Source organism: Crinia signifera, chromosome 5, assembly GCF_055691185.1.
Source record: "Crinia signifera chromosome 5, ASM5569118v1, whole genome shotgun sequence".
In the NCBI taxonomy this organism is placed as follows: Eukaryota; Metazoa; Chordata; class Amphibia; order Anura; family Myobatrachidae; genus Crinia; species Crinia signifera.
Window position 1 is genome coordinate 41,990,235 of NC_139221.1, and position 13,292 is coordinate 42,003,526.

Genomic DNA, 13,292 nt, shown 5'->3' on the forward strand with positions numbered 1-13,292 from the left:
AATAGGAGATGACACAGCAGCTCCCATCTGGTATCGCTTAAGGTGCGTACACACGGGGCAATATGATCGCTGGCAATACATTGCAAGCAATATATTGCTCAGCAATTATATTGCTCAGTGTCCCGTTTTGATCTGCAACCAGAGATGGTCGCTGATGTAAATGTCACACTGCCGGGAGAAGAGGCAGTGGAAGTCGCTGGTCGGAGGAGCATGCTCCTCCAACCAGCGACCATTCAGGGGCTGAAAACGGGAGCGCACACTCGGCGATTTATCGCTGGTGCACACTCCAATCACTGGCAATATGGTCGCTCAGCGACCATATTTCCAGCGATATTTGCAATAATCGCCCCCGTGTGTACGGAATCGGTACATCTGTCAGAATGAACTTAGGTCTACAGTCATTAGGTCGACCCCACTAGGTCGACTGGCAGGAAGGTCGACCTGACTTAAGGTCGACATGGGCCAAGGTCGACATGACTTAAGGTCGAATTTGAATAAAGGTCGACATGAGGAAGGTCGACTGGTCATAAGGTCGACATGGGGTTTTCACTGTTTTTTGATCCGAATGTCGACACAGTCGACATGGACACAGTTGGCAATGAAAATCGGACCCTCGCATCGCCCGCTTCGCTCGCAATGCATCGGGCACGGTGGCTCGCTTTGCTCGCCACAGCTTTAATAACCTCCTCCACGCCCTAGTGGATGGTAGGGCATGAAATACCGCCTGTCGGCACATGTCGGCTAAAAAAAAAAAAAAAACCCATGTCGACCTTATGACAAGTCGACCTTCCTCATGTCGACCTTTATGCAAATTCGACCTTAAGTCATGTCGACCTTGGCCCATGTCGACCTTAAGTCAGGTCGACCTTCCTGCCAGTCGACCTAGTGGGGTCGACCTAATGACTGTAGACCTAAGTTCATTCTAATAGATGACCGCATCCCGTGTGTGCGCACCTCTAGCCTGCACTGCAGCAAACAACGCTGCACCTGCCACTGGTGCTGTTGTACTGTGAGAAAGGATCCGCCAGAAAAAGTTGATGCTGCAGATGGCTGAATATCTTGTGTCTAGCCCTGGCCCACCCAATATACTGTAGTTGGAGCCTTGCTAATACATACCTCTCAACTGTCCCTCTTTCTGCGGGAACTTCCCGGTTTTTGGGGACGTTCCTGTGTCCTGCCCACGGCTGGCAGTGTCCCGAGGAGGGGAGGGGTGGGGCAGTAGGGAGTCCCCCCCCCCCCCCCCCTGTGACCCGGTGAATAGATGCTGTGCGCATGTGCACATAGTCTATTCCCGCAAACAGAGATGCTGGGGGCTGGCCAGCAGCTTACAGAGCTGCTAGCCATGCCAGCACAGCAGTGAAAAATGGGGGCGTGGCCTTCAGAAATTATGCGATTTGTAGGCCCCTTACCACTAGACCACGCCCCCTAATTTTGGCGGCGCGCCTTTGCCGCGCAATGTTGTCCTTCCCTGGCTGTATTCAAAGTTGGGAGGTATGCCAATACAATGTGGGCTCCGGTCCCAGGACCAGCTGAAAATGCTATCTATATAATTCTTTAAATCGTGTGTGTGTGTTTTATATACAAACACACACTTCTTTTTTTTCTTACCTTTTTTGAGGTGGACTCTCCTCTGGACAACTGGTATGAACTTGCATCTTACTCAGGAGATGTATCAAAGTTTGGAGAGAGATAAAGTACCAATCAACTCCTAACTGCCATTTTACAGGCTGTATTTGAAAAATTACTGGATCTGATTGGTTGATGTCTTTCTCCAGGAGCTCTGGGTTCTTCCCATCATCCCAAAACATTCATATCGATATCGGTTTTATATACAAATAAATATTAATACATTTTTCAGTATCATTTGGAAGCGAGCATGTACAGTAAAAGGAAATCCCTTTGCCTCCTGTAAATATAATATAGTAACAAAATGATTAGCTACAAAACCTTTTTTTCTTCTAGCTTTTAGATCAAAAGGAATGGGCGCCCTCTAGTGGCCAAATATGATATGTATCAGTGAATACGGGGGAAATTTACCAATATGAAAAACCTAGTTTTTCGTATTGGTATTTCCCCTACGGCTGCATACGACTGTTTCAGTCGTATGCAAAGTCGTGTTCCGGAGGGGAAATTACAAAGCAGTCAGATATGATCCATTCGTATTAGCTGGCCATATATACGGCCGCTAATACGAATTCGTACAGGCAGTCTGCACGGATCAGTCAAATCCGTGCAGGTTGCAGAGTGTAAAAAAAAATAGAAAAATAAATAAATAAATAAAAAAATCGGCGTGGGGTCCCCCACAGCTGAAACCAGCACCAGGCTGACAGAGCCGGGGCCGGTAATTAAAAATCAGGGAACCCGACAAATAGGGGTTCCCCGATTTTTAACAACCAGCCCCAGGCTCCAGGTCCGGGGCTGGTTCCCAAAATACGGGGGACAAAATGACTAGGGGTCCCCCGTATTTCAAGAACCAGCCCCAGGCCAAACCAGCCAGCAGGGTAATGTCACAGCCGGGGGACACTTATGATATAAGGTCCCGCGGCCAAAACATTAAGCCTACCGACCAGTCAGCCTGGCCAGGGGCCCTGGGGGAGTGGGGACCCCCCCAATGAAGGGGTCCCCCCCTCCAGGACTTACCTGACCAGGCTGAAGCCTGGTGCTGTCCTCAATGCCCCTGGGCGGTGGGCATCGAGCTGATAGTGGTGTAAAAAAAAGATTAAACTATTGTCTAATACTGGGGCACTATGAGTCCCAGCAAGCCTCACCCGCAAGCTGGACTTGGAGAACCACAAGTCCCAGCCTGCGGGGCATTAAAGGGCCCGCTGGGTCTTGTAGTGCCACAGTATTAAAAATAGTACAATAAAACACACTGACACATACTTAAAATAAAACTTTAATACATACAAAGCCCACACATACTAATACTTACCTATCTTCTTTCCGTAGGTAGCCCTTGTCCTGATGTCCTGCAGTCCTGTGTCGTCTTTGGGATCCATGTCGACCGTCGCTGTCCATGTCGGCGATGGCGTCCCCGTCCGGATCCGACGAAATCCATGTGGGAACCTATGGAAGGAAACCATACTCACCTGTCCCGGGGCGACGTAGTCCAGGTAAGGGTCTTTGCAAAAAAACAAACCGACACGCGAAACTAGCCGGACAGCAGAGAGCCGCACGGTGTTTGTGTACATCGTGCGGCTTCGCCTCCCGAATGCCGCTATTGGCCGCCTTGCGGCCTAGCGGCCAATCAGGAGCCGCTAGGCCGCAAGGCGGCCAATAGCGGCATTCGGGGGCGGAGCCGCACGATGTACACAAACACCGTGCGGCTCATCTGTCCGGCTGGTTTCGGGTGTCGGTTTGTTTTTTTGCCAAGACCCTTACCTGGACTACGTCGCGCTGGGACAGGTGAGTATGGTTTCCTTCCACAGCTTCCCAAATGGATTTCGTCGGACTCCGGACGCCATCGCCGACATGGACAGCGACGGTCGACATGGATCCCGAAGAGGACACAGGACTGCAGGACATCAGGACCAGGGCTACCTAGGGAAAGAAGATAGGTAAGTATTAGTATGTGTGGGCTTTGTATGTATTAAAGTTTTATTTTAAGTATGTGTCAGTGTGTTTTATTGTACTATTTTTAATACTGTGGCACTACAAGACCCAGCGGGCCCTTTAATGCCCCGCAGGCTGGGACTTGTGGTTCTCCAAGTCCCAGCTTGCGGGGGAGGCTTGCTGGGACTCATAGTGCCCCAGTATTAGACAGAACCATTTGGCCCATCTAGTCTGCCCCTTTTTTTACCCTTAAGGTAAACTCAACCCTTTTTAATCCTTATTTCTTTGTAAGGATATTCATATGCCTATCTCAAGCATGTTTAAATTGTTCTACTGTCTTAGCCTCTACCACCTCTGGTGGGAGGCTATTCCACTTATCCACTACCCTTTCTGTGAAGTAATTCTTTCTAACATTTCCCCTGAACCTACCTCCCTCCAGCCGTCAAATTCTATGTTTTTATGTATGTTTAATAGTTTAATCTTTTTTTTACACCACTATCAGCTCGATGCCCACCGCCCAGGGGCATCGAGGACAGCACCAGGCTTCAGCCTGGTCAGGTAAGTCCTTGAGGGGGGGGACCCCTTCATTGGGGGGGTCCCCACTCCCCCCAGGGCCCCTGGCCAGGCTGACTGGTCGGTAGGGTTAATGTTTTGGCCGTGGGACCTTATATCATAAGTGTCCCCCAGCTGTGACATTACCTTGCTGGCTGGTTTGGCCTGGGGCTGGTTCTTAAAATACGGGGGACCCCTAGTCATTTTGTCCCCCGTATTTTGGGAACCAGCCCCGGACCTGGAGCCTGGGGCTGGTTGTTAAAAATCGGGGAACCCCTATTTGTCGGGTTCCCTGATTTTTAATTACCGGCCCCGGCTCCTTCAGCCTGGTGCTGGTTATAGCTGTGGGGGGGACCCCACGCCGTTTTTTTTTTCTATTTATTTTTTTTTCTATTTTTTTACACTAAAGCCTGCACGGATCTGACTGATCCGTGCAGGCTTAAAGCAAATACGACAGGGAAAGCAAGGTGTATTTTCCTGTCGTATTTGTGTGGGTGTTTTACACCACTAAGCAGCCGTATTGTCAGTACGGCTGCTTAGTACATCAGGAACCACCATTCTTTTGAATGGTGATTTCTGTCGTATTCTATCGATGGTGTAGACATTCGTATTTGTAAATACAAATACGAATGTTCCATCTTTAGGAATACGAATTGTTGTATTTTTGGGATTGTAAATCCCGAAAATACAAATTAAAAAAAAAAAGGTGTATTTCTCCCTACGAATACACCTTTTTTCTACGAATCCATTTTGGTAAATGTCCCCCTACATGTCTGTGTCTTTCTTGTGGGAGCTGTCTATGGGGCATATTTATTAAAGTATATTTGTGGAATACCCCCCCCCCCCCCGAAAACAGCTGGTTTTGGTTGGCTACCTGCAAATATTATAGATCCACAGCTTGTAAGATGGAGAGATTGCAGCAAATATCTCTTATGTGTACTACGGCCCTTCTATTTCCTAAACCAACAGTAGCCTCATAGTTAACCAGCGTTAACACCACCTGAAGATGGGGGTTAGCGTAGAGTATTGCCATCTGGGAGAGGGATGGAAAAAAATCCTTCCTGGTGCCATGCTTCAGACTCGGTGCCTCATTACGCTCGGAACACCATTATATTCTCCCTATGTGCCGACATGAATAGTGAAAAAAAAACAAGCTGGTTTAAAAAAAAAAAAATAAATCATGAAAAACTCATGTTGACCTAGTCCTGTGTTTACCTATTTCATGTTGACATTTTGACTCTATTGACCTATTGCATTTTGAAATTTTGATCATGTCGACCTTTTAAACCTGTCAACCGTTTAGGGTACACCTCTTGACTGTCTATCTAGATCAGGCATTCCCAACCACGGTCCTCAAGGCACACCAACAGTGCAGGTTTTGTAGATATCCAGGCTTGAGCACAGGTGACTTAATTAGTATCTGAGGGATTCTGATTAAACCATCTGTGCTGAAGCCTGGATAGCACTAAAATTGGCACTGTTGGTGTGCCTTGAGGACTGTGGTTGGGAATGCCTGATCTAGACCAGAGGTTCCCAAACTAGGTCCTCAGGACCCCACACAGTGCATGTTTTGCAGGGCTCCTTACAGAATCATAAGTGAAATAATTAGCTCCACCTGATCTAGACACTGTAGACCAGGGGTAGCCAACTCCAGTCCTCGAGAGCTACCAACAGTTTATAACGTTTTCCAGATCTCCTCACAGAATCACAAGTGAAGTATTTAGCTCCAGCTGTGGATCTTTTAAAATGTGTCAGCCAGTAATGAGTGTACCTGTGCGGTGAGCCGGAAAACTTGCACTGTTGGTAGCTCTCGAGGACTGGAGTTGGCTACGGTACCCCTGCTGTAGATCTATCAACCGGAACCAGAGTTATGTGGTTGTTGCTGTGGGCATTGCCAAGAGGGATGTGCACTGCAGAATTGTCATAAGCACTTTTCTGAAAAGGTGTCAGAAGAGCATCATACACGCAGACCAGTGTTTCGCAGCATCAGTGCTCAAGGGACACCAACAATTTTAAGGAAATCCATCCTTGAGCTCAGAACAGTTAACTTGGGTACACAGTTAAAGATCCAATCTAGCTGGTTGGTATTTAAATCTGGTAATTTATCAGAGCAAATAAATCCGGCGTGCAAAGGGGGGTGGGCGTACCATCATTCACAGGGTGGGTTCTGGATGACTCGGAAGGGTGTGAATTAATGCCCCAGCGAGTCAACCAGAATAAGGGCCTAAGTAATTAGTCATTTTATACACTGGATACTGTATGGAATACAGCATTAATGTAATGTAGCAGTACATATGCTTTATAGAATAGGCTGTTTCAAACATTTAGATAAGATAATTGGTCAGGAAAAGGTTAAACATATAATAAATAAATACAAAGGCCTAGAACCGGTACTGCACTTTCTAAACTCACATTAATTTAAACTCACCCAATGTTATGGCTCCTGTCTCTTCCTCCTGGCAGGGGAGCCGAGGGGGGGCAGGTACAGTTTACTCGGGCCCAGGCCTGTCAGGGGCCTAGACACACAGATTTTTTTTATTTGGTGGCGAGTGCGCTGGGTCTGAGTGTGCTGTAGTCAACTTTTCAGCGGCGGCATTGGGTGTGCTGATTTGGGCGGACGTGGGCCGGCATGGTGGCAGCAGCATCACAGAGGTCCTTCCGCTCTCCAACTCCAGGGCCTGCTGAGAGTCCGTCATGTGATTTTTGAGTTTACCCCTGGCAGAGCATGTTAATCCCATGGCAAAGAGCATGTTAATCCCATGTCAAAGAGCATGTTAATCCCATGTCAAAGAGCATGATAACCCCTGGCAGAGCAGGTTAATCCCATGGCAAAGAGCATGTAACCCCTAGCAGAGCATTTAACCCCTGGCAGAGCAGGTTAACCCCATGGCAAAGAGCATGTAACCCCTAGCAGAGCAGGTTAATCCCATGGCAAAGAGCATTCAACCCCTAGCAGAGCATTTAACTCTGGGCAGAGCATGTTAACCCCTGGCAGAGCATGTTAACCCCTGGCAGAGCATGTAACCCCTGGCAGAGCATGTTAACCCCTGGCAGAGCATGTAACCCCTGGCAGAGCATGTTAACCCCTGGCAGAGCATGTAACCCCTGGCAGAGCATGTAACCCCTGGCAGAGCATGTAACCCCTGGCAGAGCAGGTTAATCCCATGGCATCACGTATGAAGCCCATAGCAATGAGCATTTAGGTAAGTGGAATTTACAAGGGTCAACAGAGTGTTCGGGGAGCTCTGTCCATGGGGGCCCCAGGAACAAGTGGAGGGGGGTTTCCAGGCAACCAGAACCCCCCATCTGCGTTTGCCAGATAATTCAGATCTGATGCTTTTCAGATTCTGTGTATTATTAGCCTGGGATATCATTTCTCAGCATTATAATAACCGAAGCATCTGGGTGAGATTATAATACACAACTAAACAGGGCTGTAATTGGCAGGCGACCAGTAAGCATAAGCTAATGTACTGTCGGTCACTGTGTATGTCATCCTGTCCTGCTGGTAATATGTGAGACTGCGCAGGGCAGGATGTGCGTCTGCCTGAGGCTGCTGGGAGTATAACCAAGCACTGTTCACAAGTATAGAGCAGTGTAATGTTATTACTGAGGACAGGGAGGATCTTACAAAGTTACAAGGGTTTTATATTGACATTATAGAAGGAAAACGTGTCCCATAACTGAGGAGAGGTCATATTTGGACATGGAGCTTCTGTCTTTCCGATCGTCCTTGCTGTCTGTCTGGAACACAGCGGTCCTAGGGCTCGCTGTCCTTGCACTCGCTCTGCTAATTCACTGGGTGAAGAACAAAAGAAGAGGTAAATACCCCCCAGGACCCTTCCCTCTGCCTCTGGTTGGAAACATGTTTTATCTGGATTTCAAAAACTTTCCTGAAAGTTTAGCAAAGGTAAATGAATCATATACAAAGTAATTGTGCATTGTAATCTTCTCTTCCCTTGTAGCTACTTATGGGGTGCGCCTGCAGATATGGGAAGTGGTAACTGTCCGAGTGGTATTGGGGTGCTGACCAACTCCATGTGAGTGTTGTGGGTACATAACCAGCGTTACTACCAATTATCTGGTGTTATGCACATTCACATGCATCTCCTGCCCCACTGAGAATGTGCCAGCACATAGATACGTATGACTCGGAGTACAGGCATGTAGTTACAGGGCTGCCATCAGGAATTTTGGGGCCCAGGACTCATTTCCTGCCTTGGCCCCGGCCCACCCTCCTCACTTGACTTACCGTAACCTGGCTCCAGCTCCCCCATCTCCTCTTCTGCTGAGCTGCAGCCCGGAGGTCCCGGAGCTCAGACCAATTAAAACGCAGCACCGGCTGGTGAGCTAATTAGAGCTTGCGTACTGGCAGCCGCTCTGATTGGCTCAAAAGCTGGTGCAGAATTTGAATTAGCTGCCACCGTCCTTAGTTGAATAAGCATGCGCTCCAGGACCTGCTTTGTTCAGCGCACTGAGCACAGCAGAGGCAGTTTGGGGGGTTGCGGTGGGCAAAATGAGCTGCCCGGGCCCATCCAGAGGCAGGGTCCCGGGACCGCTGTACCCACATAACCCCCCCTATTGGTGGCCCTGTGTAGTTGTATTAGCATCCTGCTCGCTGCAGGTAGGTACACAGACTCAGACTCACTGTGTGCAGGTGACAAGTACATGTACATGCCTCTGGGGACTTTACACTATATTACATTATATCTACACACAGTCCTCTGACAGCTACTGTATTACCTATAAGAGAACTGCTCCCTATTAGGCAGCAGCAGCTTCTACCTGGGTATAGGAAAGGAACTACCGCCGTCCAGGGTCCAAACACCTGTACAATGCCATTAACAGGTGCCAGGCCCAGTGCATGCACAGTAGTGCCGATGGTACTGCACATGCACGAAGCCTGGCTTCTATTGGCTGCACAATAAGGCAGGGAGTGGCTTCCTGTAGGGTGCCAACATTCTGCTTATTGCAGCCCGGACTGGCAGTCCTGGAGAGAGAAAACACCTCCCAATAGGTCAGCCTGTACTGTGGGTGTCTGGCAGGTAGGGTTTCCAATAGGAAGTCACGGTCAGTCACAGTGAAGCCAGTGCAGTCTCAACTGCATTCGTGGTGGTGGTGAGTGGTGGTGTGTTTTAGTGTGGTGTGTGTGTGTGTGTGTGGGGGGGGCAACCATAGTTTGAATCATTAGGCAACTAAACCCTAAATCTGTTTTTGAAGGATTCTATCTAGTGTGTCTACTACAAATTACATATGCATTTGTTAGTGACCACATTTAAGGTCTCGGTTTTTTTCAATCCAATACATTCATTCCTAGTAATCACGTTGTTGTGAATCCTACTAAAGTAATATTACAAACATAGAAAGAACATATGTAAGTGATATTGTAAACGACAGAACCTCATCATCAATAAAGAATTTTAGGTATTACAGATGCTACAGGGACCAGTAGTAATGTTTTTAGGGAAACCTGCACAAAATGATAGACTAATGGTGCATATCTCGCTGTGTGTACCCTCTATTTTTCTATTCAATTTAGCTTATTGAAGTTGATGGTTTTTCTACGTTCAATACAGATTCGATCCCAATGCGCGCTCCCTTGTAGTGTAAGTCGAATAGACAGACATGACTATATAGTACAGATCTGTATTACATAGTCAAATCTAATGTGAACACTGTAACCAACCCGGATCCAGACACAGACCTAGATAGAATAGGAGTCAAATAGAAAGTGAAATCTCACCATGTACGCACCTTAAGGTTCCAGTTTTTGTGGCAAGTGTTGCATTGTAGATGTTAATCCTTCTGTTCAGCACAGAAACGTATCTATTTATCTATCTATATATCTATCTATTTTAAAATGGTCAGTTGTTCTCTTCTTTTCGTTAGTCCATTGTGTTAATTGTAGCCAAAATACACATTGGGACTCTCATTACATTAAGGGGCCTATAATGAGACCCTGTGGGTGGATGGACAGGGAGCAGGTGCAGGGTTACATCCAGTGTTTCATGGGTGTGACCACAAAAAACGTGGGTGCGCCCATGAAAACACTAGGCGTACCTCTGCGCTTGGCAGGCTTCATTTAGCAGTTCACTAGGCTGCGGGTATACATCGCCTAGGGAACCGGTCTGAATCAGGCTATAAGTTTAATAGGGTTTGGCACAGGTCTCCGAACAGAATGAATTGCCAGGCTTGATGATGAAGCCTTTAGTAGCTGTGTATGTAAATCATATGTTTTCTGCTTCCAGTTAAGGACACATTATGGAGACGTGTTCAGCCTGCAGTTATTCTTTGAGAACACGGTTGTATTGAATGGGTATAATGCTATAAAGGAGGGACTAGTCACAAAATCCGAGGACACTGCTGACCGTCCCTCTATACCTATGTTCGAACATCTAGGACTTCATAATGGTAAGTCAATGGTTTTTATTTTATGCCTAATTAATGACAGATCTCTCTATAGTTTCCAGTTGCTTTTCTGTGGACCTTAAAGGCTTTTAGTGATGTACTTTTCACTTTTTATCACTTTTGAAGCTTGTTACATCTGGCCCTCACGGCTCCCAGGATGTGCATCATACAGGGAAAAATCGCATTGCATCGCATGCGATCTGATGCGATGCGATGTCATTTTTCACAGAAATTATGGACATGAGTTGAAATCATGTAAAATGCACCCCAAATGTCATTTTTCACACTGTACCACCCCCACTATCAACGCCAACCCGAAGCGTGGCGAGCGGCGGCTGTACGCGTCATACGACCTTTTCATACCCCCACTATCCACGTCGGCGTGGAGTTGAGAATAGAAAGTGTGGCGAGCGGACACGGATACATGTGAAGCCTGCGAGGGGACACGGATACCTGTGAAGGTATCCACGTCCCCTCGCCACGCTTCGGGCTCGGTGGCGAGCGCAGCGAGCCACACTTTATATTCTCAAGTCCACGCCGACGTGGATAGTGGGGGTATGAAAAGGTTGAAGGACGCGTACCGCCGCCCCTTGCGGGCTCGCCACGATTTGGGTTGGCGTTGATAGTGGGGGTGGTACAGTGTGAAAAATGACATTTGGGGTGCATTTTACATGATGTCAACTCATGTCTATTATTTCTGTGGAAAAATGACATCGCATCGCATCGCATCAGATTGCATGCGATCTCATGCGATCGCATGCAATGCGATCACATGCGATTTCATCAAAAAATGCATAAAAACACGGGAAAATCGCATCCCATCGCATGCCACTACATATGGCATGCGATGGGAGCTGTGAAAGTACACAAGTACCTAATAGTGTTTACATTACTTGCCCTACTACCACTGATGTAAGACTTACTGGTCTGTAGTTACTTGCTGCTTCCTTGCTTCCATTTTTGTGCAGTTGTATCACATCTTTCTCTTTTACAGTCCTATGGAATTACACATGTAGTTCAGTGGAATTACACAGAGTAATTCAATGTTGTGGACAGCTACTCTGAAAAAGCAGATATCCCCAAATTAAGTAACACTTATACAGAAGTACTATAGCACCGATACTTATAACCCATGTTGTTCGCTTCTGCACAACTGTAAGCCAAGGTCACACATGCACACAGCTGAGGGATCCCTCTTTATAACCCCTCGGGAAGCTTCTTGAACAAAACTCATCTGAACATAGTGCCTGTTCTTGCAAGCAAACACTGATAACTTTCAGATTATATTGTACAGTATGCTGAGTATTTGGCGGAACTATCGGAATATTGAAACTAATGTTACATTACACTTTCATTATACAGTTCACCAATGGAGAATTGTTCCCCATTACCACATGCCTAGACAAAATTCATGGTTGGGATCTCCAAAGAGTGGAGGATAGGTGTGTGCTTTCATGTGAGCTGTGCAGTTTATAAGATATAGATAGATATATATATATATATATTAGAGATGTGCGGCGGCCACTTTTTCGGGTTTTGGTTTTGGATCTGGATCTCCCTTCGTGTTTTGGATCTGGATTGGTTTTGGCAAAACCACCCTTGTGGGTTTTGGTTTTGGATCTGGATTTTTATGAAAAAATGCTAAAAATGGCTAAAATAACAGAATTTGGGCCTGTTTTTCCCCCTAAAGTATTATTAACCTCAATAACATTAGTTTCCACTCATTTCAAGACAATTTTGATCACTTCACAGCTTACAAAATTGTTTTAATTTACTGTAGTTGGGCCAAAAGGGTATACCGAGGTACCTGGATGACTAAGCTTAGCGACAGCAGTCGGCATCACATACATGTGGACCTTACACTTCCAACCTGGCACATCTTGGAAGCAGTGCGGCACTACAGGGGCAGACAGGGTGGCAGTTTAATAAACTATCCCAAAAAAAGAGAAATGCTCCAAAGAGCAAAAAATACAAAGTGGTATCGGCCTTGTCATGACTGGTGGTAGCAGCTTCAGCACTTCTATCAGGTTGCTGATCTCCCACTATTTCCTCCTCCATCATCCTCCAAAAATGTGTTTTTATTTTATTTATTACTTTTATTTATTTTTCTTACTTTACACTGGACACAGCCTGTCACACTGGACACATCCCCTTGGACACTGGACACTGCCCCTTGGACACTGCCCCTGGACACTGGACACAGCCTGTCACCCTGGACAAAGCCCCTGGACAATGGACACAGCCTCTGGACACAGCTCCTGTACACTGGACACAGCCCCTGTCACACTGGACACAGGATATATGTCATCACACTGGACACAGGATATGTCACACTGGACACTGGATAAATGTCATCACACTGGACACAGGCTATATGTCGTCACACTGGACAATGGATATATGTCACTCCTGGACACAGGATATATGCCGTCACACAATGGTTACATGTCACACTGGACACTGGATATATGTCGTCACACTGGACACTGGATATATGTCGTCACACTGGACACTGGATATATGTCGTCACACTGGACACAGGATATATGTCGTCACACTGGACACTGGATATATGTCGTCACACTGGACACTGGATATATGTCGTCACACTGGACACAGGATATGTCACACTGGACACTGGATAAATGTCATCACACTGGACACAGGCTATATGTCGTCACACTGGACAATGGATATATGTCACTCCTGGACACAGGATATATGCCGTCACACAATGGTTACATGTCACACTGGACACTGGATATATGTCGTCACACTGG

At 46.9% G+C, this 13,292-nt stretch overlaps 1 protein-coding gene across 2 annotated transcripts in view; it reads left to right on the forward strand.

The window, feature by feature from the left end:
* The first annotated feature begins 7,628 nt into the window (after nucleotides 1-7,628).
* The window catches only part of LOC146080152 (cytochrome P450 2D20-like), a 42,103-nt gene continuing 36,439 nt past the window's right edge, over nucleotides 7,629-13,292 (forward strand). Inside the window, exons 1-2 of one of the 2 annotated variants that reach the window (XM_083187094.1) lie at nucleotides 7,629-8,014; nucleotides 10,353-10,515. In XM_083187094.1, coding sequence (XP_083043220.1) covers nucleotides 7,811-8,014; nucleotides 10,353-10,515 — 367 coding nt within the window. In that variant the 5' untranslated portion in view covers nucleotides 7,629-7,810. The remainder of the gene's footprint in view (nucleotides 8,015-10,352; nucleotides 10,516-13,292) is intronic. The other variant, XM_083187093.1, reaches the window with a different exon arrangement.